Source organism: Oncorhynchus mykiss, chromosome 2, assembly GCF_057628025.1.
Source record: "Oncorhynchus mykiss isolate SJ-2025 chromosome 2, ASM5762802v1, whole genome shotgun sequence".
In the NCBI taxonomy this organism is placed as follows: domain Eukaryota; kingdom Metazoa; phylum Chordata; class Actinopteri; order Salmoniformes; family Salmonidae; genus Oncorhynchus; species Oncorhynchus mykiss.
The window spans coordinates 33430329-33444237 of NC_143023.1; the positions used below are offsets into that span (position 1 = coordinate 33430329).

Consider the following 13909-nt stretch of genomic DNA (forward strand, 5'->3'; position numbering starts at 1 on the left):
GCATTTGAGTGAATCCTTAATTGGACGGCAATTGATGGTGGGCCTCACCTTGTCTCTGATGAATACTATTTATGCTAAGAGCAAAACATTAACAGTGCCCCATTACCCCCCTGCAATTATCATCCAGCTACTCCCAGCCTTCTTTTGAGTGCCAGGTATCAAAACACCCCGCAGTCACACTATGCCAATCCCTCAATCAAAGCCAAGTCACTAGAGACCAAGAGCTGTCAACCGACCTCCTTCTGTGGGCAGGTTTTCAGCACAAGATAATGATTTGATTTGTCCTTGAAAAGCAGGGTTAAATGTGTTTTTGTAGTTTGTCTGTCACCATACATGTATTGTGCTTGCATGCGCACATGCGTGTCTCTATACATGTGCTTTTGAGTATGTACTCTCTTTATGTACACTGTGTTTTTGTGGTGAGTATATACAGTATGTGTGTGGTTGTGTACTGTTCACACACAAGCATGGATGTGTCTCTTCATTGCTTCATCTTTTAAACAGGAAATCCCATTTCAGTGACCCACCTCTATTTCAATCAAGGGTGACCTGTTCCAAAAGCAATGTAGGCACATACATGTGTCTGTTCTTGCATTGCAGTGCACTCATCTTCCATAATGCCATTAAAGAGCCATTTGCCTTTCGCGAGCAGGTGATTATAGTGTACTTTGGCTGGCCTAAAACGCCCTCTACTCTGGGAAGGCTCCAGTAATCCATATCCCCACTCGCTGTGACCTAACTGGCTCTGTTAAGAACTCAATCACCTCTCATTAATGAAGGTAATGACTGTGATCAATCTAGAGAGGCAGCGGGTGGGGACTGACAGTTATGGGCTAAGAGAGGGGGGGTAGTGAGGGAGAGAGAGAGAGAGAGAGAGAGAAGGGGACATAAGGGGTAATAGAGTAAATAAGGAAAGGAGTAAGGAGATGGAACGAGAAAGATAGATTGGAGAGGGAAAGAGAGCAGGGAGAGGAATGTAACAGTGAGAGAGAAAGAGGGAATGAAAAATACAGTAAGTGAAAGAAAGATGAGGAAGTGCAGGGGCCCCAGAAGGAAAGGGGTAAGAGAAGAAATCAAATCAAAAGAGAGGGACACAATTAGAGAGAGAGAGAGAGAGAGAGAGAGAGAGAGAGAGAGAGGATGCCACAAAGAAAGAGGGAATTTGATTGGGAAAAAGAGACAGCTATCATGACCCTCTGAGAGCTTCCCGTCCTTTTTGTTGTCTGTTTCTTTTTTACCCCCCTTTTCTCCCCAATTTTGTTCTTGTCCCATCGCTGCAACTCCCCAATGGGCTTGCGAGAGGCAACGGTAGAGTCAGGCGAAGGTAGAGTTAAAACTTATTTGGTGTAGGGGGCAGTATTTTCACGTCCGGATGAAAAGCATGCCCAGAGTAAGCTGCCTGCTACTCAGGCCCAGAGGCTAGGATATGCATATTATTAGTAGATTTGGATGGAAAACACTCTGAAGTTTCTAAAACTGTTTGAATGATGTCTGTGAGTATAACAGAAGTCCTATGGCAGGCGAAAACCTGAGAAAAATCCAACCAGGAAGTGGGAAATCTGAGGTTTGTAGTTTTTCAAGTGATTGCGAATCCAATATACTGTGTCTATGGGGTCAGATTGCACTTCCTAAGGCTTCCACTAGATGTCAACAGTCTTTAGAATGTTGTTTCAGGCTTCTATTGTGAAAGGGGAGCGAGCAGTGGTCAGGCTGAAAGCCTTTAGTTTAGTCACGTGCGCGGCCGTGAGCACGAGCTCCGTTCCCTTTCATTTCTAATGACAAAGGAAATGTCTGGTTGGAATATTATTGAAGATCTATGATAAAAACATCCTAAAGATTGATTCTATACATCATTTGACATGTTTCTACAAACTGTAATGGAACTTTTCTGGACTTAGTACCCTCGCCTTGTGCGATAGGATTACTGGACTAAACACGCAAACAAAAAGGAGGTATTTGGACATAAAGATGAACATCGAACAAAACAAACATTTGTTGTCTAACATGGATACCTGGGAGTGCCATCAGATGAAGATCATCAAAGGTAAGTGATTAATTTTAACACTATTTCTGACTTTTGTGACACCTCTCCTTGGTTGGAAAATGTCTGTATGGTTTTCTGTGGCTAGGCGCATGGTGTGCTTTCGCAGTAAAGCCTTTTTGAAATCGGACACTGTGGTTGGATTTACAAGAAGTTTATCTTTAAAATGGTGTATAATACTTGTATGTTTGAGGAATTTTAATTATGGGATTTCTGTTGTTTTGATTTTGTCACCCTGCAATTTCACTGGCTGTTGTCGAGGTGTATCAGAGAGTACCAGAGAGGATTTATTAACACCCGCCAGCTTAACCCGGAAGCCAGCCGCACCAATGTGTCGGAGGAAACACCGCTCAACTGGTGACCGGCGTCAGCCTGCAGGCACTCGGCCCCACCACAAGGAGTCGCTAGGGAGCGATGAGCCAAGTGCCTTAGACCGGTGCGCCATTCGGGAGGCCCACGTTGCCTGTTTCTATACCTCTATAGCTCTCAGTTTTCCCAAGAGATTTCCTTTGGCGATAGAGCAGAAATGCTCTTCTCAAATCCTTCCACTCTCGTTAGGCTTCCAGACAATCACTGAGCTCCCCCTGAGATCTGATTACCTTTCTCAATGATGCTGGATTAAGCTCTTTAATTAAAATGATTGGGCCCCATTATATGCCACCATGACTTAAAGGACAGAAACCCCTCAAGGCCCTGCAGTTGTGAGGCATTCCTTCCTTTCTTCATTTTGAATTTCAGGCCAACTACATAGGCAGTTTTGAATCAACTGTGATTAGGATCTTGATAAAGTAGCTTTGATACAGAAGTGTATTTATAATGGTCGTGATTATCATTTGGATAACAGAGCAAAGTTATCTTTGAGATATTTCACAGCAGGGGTCATAGAACTTACGTTGACTCATTCAGCCCCTCCTTCCTCATTGGAATTTATTCTCCAGACAAAATCCTTTTGGAAAGTTTCTACAGCTTCAAACCTCCTCAGAACTTCTCACAAATGAGGGCATTTACAGGAAATCCTAGTTCCACGCAAGTGAAAAGCAGGTTTAATGCACAGAGTCATCAGCTTTGCCACTTTGTGATGCATGTCTGTGTTTAAGGGCTTTTTCCAACCCAGTGCGTACAGATTTGGATCTTTGAATTCCTTGTTGGTTAGGAGACGTGCATGGGGAGCTTTAGTGGTTAACTGATGGCTGAACAAGCCTAAGCACGCCCCCATGCCCCATGCCTGTTCTATTGTGCAGCTGCTGTCAGTACATGAGGCATAGCTCCCCTGACAATCTGCTCTTTAATAGCTAATATCAGGGTACATTTCCTCAGGCACTGGACTGGAACTGAGAGATGGCGACTACGTTATGGGCAACTCTTCTCTTTCTTAGCCACGTGCATGCGCACACACGCACACAGACACACACGCAGACACACACACAGACACACATCTTGACAAGCAGTGGCTAAGCCATTGGCTAATCTATGCAATCTCACTGTGGCCGGCTGTCCATTCGAAGCCACACACAAGTTCACAAGTTTAAAACACACAAACGCACGCACACATCCTCAAAATGCATACAGAAAATACATGAACTCACATGTACACAGAATGTGTGTTATAATGGCTATTTGGCAGAAGTGCCCACAATCAAAAGAGACTGCAGTTCTTCTCCCCATTCCTCATATCTGCTCTCAGTAGCCATTTCTCTTCCCTGACCTCCGCTTTTCATTAGAGGAGCACATGGGCACTGATATACCACTAAATACTTCAGCCCCAAAGATAATGTGGCGTTTACCCGCCTCGCCAATTAATTTCCCTGACATCTGAGTCCATTAATATTCATTACCCAACACCACTTTTGACAAACTGACGCTCCCACGCTTTGTAGACACGATAGTGAGGTGGAGGAGAAAACTGCTTGTTGTGTTTTGGGAGGTCAGTGATGAAAATGATTTATGGCTATTTGTTCCTTTTCCCAATACAGTGTTTAATGGTTTGTCTTTGAGGCCTTTCAGGGTCTTATTTTTAAACATTATTTTGCAAACAATATTTTCCACATAGTGAGACGTGGGCTTGTTCTTGAGACACACCTACGAGTGTGCTCTGGACTGCATTTCTCTAACATATGCATATATACTCAAAGACCTACCGGATGAATAAACAAAAGCTTGTTTTGGAATTCCTTAGGTTTGTACCAGACTGAAGTGTGACATCAGCTCTCGTTAGAGGGGGTTTCAATTAAACTAACATGAGGAGGACCAAAACATACATTGACGAAATCCCCCATTTGGGGAGCAAAAGTTATATTAAAAAGTTACCTGGTATACTCTACCTCCCCAACTCAAATCAAACTTTATACAACAGGTGTCGACCTTGAAATGCTTACGTACGAGCATTAACCAACAATGCGTTCAAGAAAGAGTTAAGAAAATATTTACCAAATAAACAAAAGTAAAAAATAATAAAAAGTAACACAATAAAATAACAATAACAAGGCTATATACTGGGGGTACCGGTACCGAGTCAATGTGCAGAGGTACAGGTTAGTCAAGGTAATTTGTATATGTAGGTAGGGTTAAAGTGACTAGAATTTGGGGACAAATTCATTATCCCATTGGAATAAATAACTTCTGACTTTTGAAATATGTTGATACTCTCTCTGTAAATCGTGAATGATCCTATTCTGCAGGTGTGAGCATGTGGGACCAGATGGTTCACAATGCAGTGCCTTCAGAGTGAGAACAGGGATCGCAGAACCTGAGCTCAATTATGGATGCCTGTATGTGCTCCAGAAATGTGCTCCTGGTTTAAAATCGCTTACTCATGGAACATTGGATTGTAGGCCCTAGACTGAGGCACTCAGACCTAATCCTGGAAAGCCATGGTCCAAGGTTTCATTGGTGCCATTTTATGAGGCAATTAAAGATGGATACAGGAAGACTTTAGTAGTGGACAGAGGTAACCCAGAGAGCACTCTGGTTCTCCAGGTCCTATGGGTTTAGCTGTAAGACTAATGGAATTGACAGAGGTCAGCCTCCGGGCCTCCACTGACTACATTTTAGAAAGATAAAGGAGAGTCAAGCTTATCTGGTCCTGGTGCCTGTCTCCTGTAGTAAATGTACATCATTACGACGTCTCCTGTATCTACTTCCTCCTGCTCCCAACTTCCTCTAGTTTGACACCATGATCAGATACAGTGGGGAGAACAAGTATTTGATACACTGCCGATTTTGCAGGGTTTCCTACTTACAAAGTATGTAGAGGTTTGTAATTTTTATCATAGGTACACTTCAACTGTGAGAGACGGAATCTAAAACAAAAATCCAGAAAATCACATTGTATGATTTTTAAGTCATTCATTTGCATTTTATTGCATGACATAACTATTTGATCACCTACCAACCAGTAAGAATTCCGGCTCTCACAGACCTGTTAGTTTTTCTTTAAAAAGCCCACCTGTTCTCCACTCATTACCTGTATTAACGGCACCTGTTTGAACTCGTTACCTGTATAAAAGACACCTGTCCACGCACTCAATCAAACAGACTCCAACCTCTCCACAATGGCCAAGACCAGAGAGCAGTGTAAGGACATCAGGGATAAAATTGTAGACCTGCACAAGGCTGGGATGGGCTACAGGACAATAGGCAAGCAGCTTGGTGAGAAGGCAACAACTGTTGGTGCAATTATCAGAAAATGGAAGAAGTTCAAGATGACGGTCAATCACCCTCGGTCTGGGGCTCCATGCAAGATCTCACCTCGTGGGGCATCAATGATCATGAGGAAGGTGAGGGATCAGCCCAGAACTACACGGCAGGATCTGGTCAATGACCTGACATAGAGCTGGGACCACAGTCTCAAAGAAAACCATTAGTAACACACTACGCCGTCATGGATTAAAATCCTGCAGCGCACGCAAGGTCCTCCTGCTCAAGCTAGCGCATGTCCAGGCCCGTCTGAAGTTTGCCAATGACCATCTGGATGATCCAGAGGAGGAATGGAATGGAATTGGAATTCTTTGGGGATGCTTTTCTGCAAAAGGGACAGGACGACTGCACCGTATTGAGGGGAGGATGGATGGGGGCATGTATCGCGAGATCTTGGCCAACAACCTCCTTCCCTCAGTAAGAGCATTGAAGATGGGTCGTGGCTGGTTCTTCCAGCATGACAACGACCTGAAACACACAGCCAGGAAAACTAAGTAGTGGCTCCGTAAGAAGCATCGCAAGGTCCTGGAGTGGCCTAGCCAGTCTCCAGACCTGAACCCAATATAAAATCTTTGGAGGGAGCTGAAAGTCCGTATTGCCCAGCGACAGCCCCGAAACCTGAAGGATCTGGAGAAGGTCTGTATGGAGGAGTGGGACAAAATCCCTGCTGCAGTGTGTGCAAATCTGGTCAAGAACTATAGGAAACGTATGATCTCTGTAATTGCAAACAAAATTGCAAACAAAGGTTTCTGTACCAAATATTAAGTTCTGCTTTTCTGATGTATCAAATACTTATGTCATGCAATAAAATCAAATTAATGACTTAAAAATCATACAATGTGATTTTCTGGATTTTTTTTTTTTTTTTAGATTCCGTCTCTCACAGTTGGAGTGTACCTATGATAAAAATTACAGACCTCTACATGCTTTGTAAGTAGGAAAACCTGCAAAATCGGCAGTGTATCAAATACTTGTTCTCCCCACTGTATACAACATTTACAGTAATGTTTTCCAGGTGAAAACAAATGGATGTGGAGAAAGGGAACTATCAGCACACCGTTTCTGTACTCCCACAGTTTGCTTTTGCAACCTTTACACGAAAGGGACCTGGTCAGGTATTTCGGGAGACTCGGCACCTTTTGAAATTTGTTGGATGGATGTGACAAAGAAGAGTGACACACAGAGAGAGTGGATGGGGATTGGTAAAAACAGAGGATACGGAAGGAAAGTAAAGGGAAATTACCAACCTTTCCTGCCAGTGCTGTAGCACATTGCTGGAGGGTTGATGCTCTTAGGGACTTCCTGGTTGGTGGTTTCCTTGGTGACCACTGTACCTTTGAGCTTACATTTGGTAGCTTCCAGAGATTTCAGCTTCTTGGCATGTTTTGTTCCTTTGTAGTGGGCTACGGCTTGGCTCTGTGAGAAGAACAAATAGCAGGCTCAATTTAAACCAGGCCAAATTATGACCAAAAACGAACTCAAATCAGTGACCCATGAAATATACAACACAGTGAGCAGGCATCACAAAGCATTGCCTTTTATAGTGCTGATTAAACACAAACTTTAAAGGGGTTCAGCATCAAAAGAACATCCATGACAATAACAAAGACCATGCGCTGCAGAGTTTAGTCCAATTATATTTACAATGTTATCCATGCTCCTTTGCCTGTTATGTGATTTTTTTTTCCTTTATCTTACATCTCAGTATAGTATCAATGGCCATGTGATGGGTGAATCTGTGATAGTCTGATGTATTATTGATGTAGCTGTTTGAATTTAGAGTCCAGACACGATTTGTCCAAGATTCACCTTCACAACGGATTTACCCGGACTCGTGGACTGGATCACATGCACATACTTCCTGGCTGACTTTGCCCGTGGCAGGAAAGGAAGGTATTAGGAAAAATGGTATTGCCTTTTGTGCCAACCGCATCCCCAGTAGGGCATTGTTAGCGTCTGTATGGGCTACGAGGGAAGTTTCAATCAAAACCATTGAGACAAAGAATTCTTACTTGCTGTTTGCAATTTTTAGGAGAAAATGAGTTTTCTCCATGCCAATTAGAGCAAATCAACAAAATGGAAATTTCCAGATAAAACTCCTTTTCTCTGCACTCAACATAAATTGATTTAGTCTGTGGAGGTCATAGACAATTATTGGCATTGGAAAATGCATACAATACTAATCCTCTGCTCCAAGGAACCCAAAAAAAGCCAAGCATGGCACTAGCTAGTTTTCCATCCAGTTGGCAACAGATTTTCATGCGAATATTCTAAAATCTGAATTAAGATATTTTGCCACCAAAGATCTATGCACGATGACGTTGTACATATAAACATATTTTGTTATACTATTCCAGTAAATATATAAATTAAATGGATTTCCATCGCATTTTCAACTCAAGTGATCGTTTTGTCAGAATAAATGTTGCGTTTTATAGCGAATCTTTGGTCTTGGCACGTGCGGTGCGGGTAGGCTACCTACACGATGAGAGCAAGATTATTTTTGTTTTTCAAACGGCAGCCAAGCATCGATTATCATGCCATCAGAATAAGACGCTAGATATTTATTGGAAAGGAGCATCAAGCTCATCAACTTGCACTTTTACCACCCTGTAAAGTTCATCATCACTTATTTCATCTGTAGCCTAATATACAGCCTGCTGTAACGAGTCGTAGTGGAAAGAACACACAATATCATCGCGTGATTTAACATTTACTTCGATATGATGATTATTCTATCAATATGTGCACATAAATGCATTTCCACCGCATTATATATTTTGCAGAAACAAAAATATCCCACTTTGTCGTTTGACATTTGGAAAGTTTACCGACAAAATGTGCTGTTTCCATCAGGCCTGTCATGACATGTTTAATTCGACATGTCCTTTACACGCATAAAAAGGTCGGATGGAAATCTGGTTAATGTCTATGTTATCTTTACTCCAATATATTGCTTCTTATATCATACTCCAGGTATCCAAGCCATCAGTAGATTTTTTTTGCCAGAAGACACAAGTGATATGGATGAGTGTTTAGTGCAATCAAGACCATAATTCATCTTTCATTAGAGCAATGATGTTGAAAAATTGCCTTAATGATGATACTTGCGGTTTGACACAGACCTGATTAAGGTGGGGAAGGAGGTAATTCGTTTTTGGATGGTCTATAAGTGAGAAAGACATCTTATGGAAAATGACTGGCAAATAGCCATTTAGTCAGTCAATTAACGCACAGAAAATACAAATTCATTCCCACGTGGTATTTAATGTTCTGTGCATTCTTTAAATCATGCTTAAAATATACAAAAATTGACATTTTTTGGTTGGGTTATAGTCACTATGTTACTGTATATGGGTGGCTGTATGGAAATATCTTGCTGGCGGTGTAATTAGATCAATAAAACCATGTGTAAGGAAAAAGATTCCAATCTGGACAAAGAAGTCCAAACAAAGGTATAACAGAGTTATGTGTGCTTGTGAGAGAGGGAGAGAAAGAATGAGAATGCTGTAGCAGGCCTCACTCTCCAATGACTTGCATTGGAATTATTTCTATATATACAGTTCCAGACATAAGTTTGGACACACCTACTCATTCAAGGGTTTTTCTTTGTTTTTACTATTTTCTACATTGTAGAATAATAGTAAAGACATCAAAACTGGAACCAAAAATCTCAAATTTGGACTCATCAGACCAAAGGAATGGTCAAATGTCCATTACTTGTGTTTCTTGGCCCAAGCAAGTCTCTTCTTCTTATTGGTGTCCTTTAGTAGTGATTTCTTTGTAGCAATTTGACCATGAAGGTCTGATTCGCACAGTTTCCTCTGAACATTTAAAAAAAAATGTTTTACCTTTATTTAACTTGGCAAGTCAGTTAAGAACAAATTCTTATTTTCAATGACAGCCTAGGAACAGTGTTAACAGGTTAACTGCCTGTTCAGTGGCAGAATGACAGATTTGTACCTTGTCAGCTTGGGGATTTGAACTTGCAACCTTTTGGTTACTAGTCCAACACTCTAACCACCAGGCTACCCTGCCGCTCCAGCTGGAGATGTGTCTGTTACTTGAACTCTGTGAACCATTTATTTGGGCTGCAATTTCTGAGGCTGATAACTATTGAACTTATCATCTGCAGCAGAGGGAACTCTGAGTCTTCCTTTCCTGTGGTGGTCCTCATGAGAGCTAGTTTCATCATAGCGCTTGATGGTTTTTGCGACTGCACTTCAAGAAACGTTTAAAGTTCTTGAAATGTTCAGGATTGACTAACCTTCATGTCTTAAAGTAATGATGGACTGTGGTTTATTTTTGCTTATTTGAGCTGTTCTTGCCATAATATGGACTCGGTCTTTTACAAAATAGGGTTATCTTCTGTATACCACCCCTACCTTGTCACAACAGCTCCAACACTAACCCATGAAGCCAAACACCATGATGATGACTCAGGTTTAGAGCTGGAACTGCTTCATCTGCAATACTGCTATTCACTTTGGTAGATGGAGACACTCATAACGATGCATTCAATCGATCCAGGGCAGCAAGTTGAAGAAGAAGAAAAGCAGATACTTCAGGCCCTTTTTATAGACTGACATGGTCTGTCAACAGCCAAACAAGAGGTGGAGAGAATCCGTGTGAAGTTCTCCACAGCGTGAGACTGGTTTGGTGGTAGTGAGTGTTTGTGGCTTGTGTTTTACTGGTCACCAATCAGAACATCAGTAGTTCTCTCCTCAGGTTGAAATGGGAGGAGACATCCTCCTCTAAAGAATGACTCTTAAGGTAAAAATTGTTTTACTGTTTGACCAAGACATTTGAGAGCTGTGTCAGTTTATTGAGGCACTTTTGACTTAGTGCAGAGGACAACTGGGTGGGAACATCCCAATAATATGGTACAATGGAAAGACCCCTTTAATTAAATAATATTGTATGTATTTTAGTTGTTTTTCACCACTCAAAAGTCCAGGTATTCTGTTCTTCACTAAGTTAAGCTACACGCACCATCCACCACCCAAACAACCTCCAAGTCCACCAGGTTTCTCCATCCAATTTAAACTCCTATATAGTCAATCTGCAAAGATGATAAAGTATTTTTGATGTCCAAGTGACATCAAACTGAAATTTCTTCTCCCTATCTCGGCACCACGGAGATTTGATAGGTAAACACCATCTTTATCTGTTTGCTCAGGAGTTGTGATTGATGGCTGGGATGGATGATGATTATCCTGAGCTAGACCTCAATGTAGAAGAAATATTAACCGTCGCATTGAGTAATCACTAGCACATTGGGGCCCTGAATAGATAGCTAGCTTCCTTATTGGATGAAGTATGACAATGCCATTTTGTAATGCTACTGAATTAACTACCCCTGGCTCAAAAATGTGTTTTCAATTGTAGGAAAATGTGATTTGATGGTAAGAACAAGGAAATTGAACAGTTAGATTCCATGCATTTTAGTAATGAGGGTTACTTCAGAACTACTTTGTTTATTATTAACAACAACTGCTGTCATGTATTGCAAGATAACAGTTGCTTACTCCAACTTTAACGTCTTTGTAAGAAAGTTGCCCTAGATTGCAAAGATGTTGTGCTGGATATATTATTCAGGACACATCCCCATATGAGACAAGCAACATCGTTTGCTATTTCACAACTGACATCTTATATAAGGATGTAATGTGTCCCCTTTAATAACAAATGACATATACTTTTGAAGATCCATGAGCCCGTTATGTCTTATGTTTCAAGCAAGACTTTGTTGGAAGTATGACCTCATTAACATCTGCTGGGATCCTGTAAATATGGGTTGAACAAGTAGGAGTGGACCGTCGTGCTTTGTTATTCAGTCTAATACGACTCAACACAACACAGGTTCATCGAGGGCATTTGGACCCGTGTGATCTCCAGAAGCTCCCTCACCTGTGAGTTGAATCTCAGTTGGCACACGCTGCACGAGACGTGTCTTCTTTTCGTCAAGGGATGAACTCCAAACGTGTGATGCATAACAGCTTTCTGAACTGGGTCCATCTGGGGGGAGAGAGAAGAGTATAGAATCTAAGTGAGATACAGTGTTAGAGCGGACCTCTAAATCAACCACCTTACATCCTTTGGTGTGGTGGAAAGAGAAAATGATTTTCTTTAGAGCAGGGTTCCCTAACTCAGGCAGGTGATTTTTATTTTTAAATGGATTTTTTCTTTTCTTCTACTGCTGAACACAAAAGACTGTAAAAACACCAGCAAATCATCAGCTCCAAGTGATTTTAATTTTGGGAATCTGTTCCAAAGTATTCCCACGCACAGTAGAGATATATGTGATCGCATACAAAGCAAGTGATTTAAAATGATTATGTTCTAGTCAAATATTATATCTGTTTGGGCTTCTTGAGGCCAATTAGCTGTCTACAAATTAATTATGTTCCCGCCCCCCTGACCATCCGCTCAAGAAAAGATTGGCCTGCGGCTGAATATAGTTGATGAGCCCTGCTTTAGAGCTTCTTCGGGGGTTAGACGTTGAGACACCAGTCTCAATGTCAACAGTGAAAAGGCGACTCTGGGATTCTGGCCGTCTAGGCAGAGTTGAAGAGAAAAAGCCATATCTCAGACTGGCCAATAAAAATAAAAGATTAAGATGGGCAAAAAAACACAGACACTGGCCGGAGGAACTCTGCCTAGAAGGCCAGCATCCCGGAGTCACCTCTTCACTGTTGACGTTGAGACTGGTGTTTTGCAGGTACTATTTGATGAAGCTGCCAGTTGAGGACTTGTGAGGCATCTGTTTCTCAAACTAGACGCTCTAATGTACTTGTCCTCTTGCTCAGTTGTGCACCGGGGCCTCCCACTCCTCTTTCTATTCTGGTTAGAGCCAGTTTGCGCTGTTCAGTGAAGGGAATAGTACACAGGATTGTACCAGATCTTCAGTTTCTTGGCAATTTCTCACATGGAATAGCCTTCATTTCTCAGAACAAGAATAGACTGACAAGTTTCAGAAGAAAGTTCTTTGTTTCTGGCCATTTTGAGCCTGTAATTGAACCCACAAATGCTGATGCTCTAGATACTCAACTAGTCTAAAGAAGGCCAGTTTTATTGCTTCTTTAATCAGCACAACGGTTTTTAGCTGTGTTCAACATAATTGCAAAAGGGTTTTCTAATGATCAATTAGCCTTTTAAAATGATAAACTTGGATTAGCTAGCACAACGTGCCATTAGAACACAAGAGTGATGGTTGCTGATAATGGGCCTCTGTACGCCTATGTTGATATTCCATTCAAAATCAGACGTTTCCAGCTACAACAGTCATTTACAACATCAACAATGTCTACACTGTATTTCTGATCAATTTGATGTTATTTTAATGGACAAAAAAATTCATTTTCTTTCAAAAACAAGGACATTTCTAAGTGACCCCAAACTTTTGAACGATAGTGTACATAGACGGGTTAGCTGACAATGTCACAAAAACGATGAATGTCCACAGCAGATGTCTGTGTGTTGTTTTGATTCTGGACTGTCAGATAGCTAACAACAATGACAAGAAGCTGCAAAAATTTGCTTGCTAGCTAACCAACTACTGTAGCGATGTATTTGAGTGTACAACGAGTAACAATAAGTGACAATATGTTTTCAATAAAGATATGGAGAGGAAATATAGTTTTGATGTTGTCAACAATCTTTGATTTTAAGCCAACCCTGCCGGTTGTGCTCCACAGTTACGCACGCATTGGTTTATTGCTAAGTATCCCACCTGTATATAGATCTAGATCTATAGGTCTATAACTATACTATTAAAAGGGAACTTTCTACAAGAACATAATTGGATTAACGCAATCATAAAATGTTTGCAGAAGTTTGTGACTAGAGCAAAACTGTGGGTGAATTGAAGAAACAGGTGTGTTATGCAACATTCTTCCATTGTAAATCTCACCCAAGTTTCGGAGAGAAGATGACACATGAACCTGGCACAGGTCCCTGGCAAGGAAAGCTTCAGTACAGATACATTAGCTACAGCCTGCTGGGAAATAGGCTAATATGGAGGACTGGAAACGTATTGAGTGTGAGAAACATCTGTGCCACGGAAAAAGGATGACCTTCGACTTGAAACACGCACTGGGCTTGAGTGTCAGAAATGCCATCACAATCAGTGTCAAATTAATATTAGGCTATGTAGACTTAGAATAATACACA

General features: G+C 41.4%; 1 protein-coding gene across 2 annotated transcripts in view; it reads right to left on the reverse strand.

Annotated features, from left to right (window-relative positions):
- The window catches only part of LOC110488012 (zinc finger protein 385D), a 40916-nt gene that overhangs the window by 4871 nt on the left and 22136 nt on the right, over window positions 1–13909 (reverse strand). For both annotated transcript variants that reach the window (XM_021559966.3, XM_036946595.2), the window contains exons 3-4: window positions 11648–11755; window positions 6985–7153 (exon numbers count right to left, since the gene is read on the reverse strand). In XM_021559966.3, the coding sequence (XP_021415641.3) occupies window positions 6985–7153; window positions 11648–11755 (277 nt within the window). The remainder of the gene's footprint in view (window positions 1–6984; window positions 7154–11647; window positions 11756–13909) is intronic.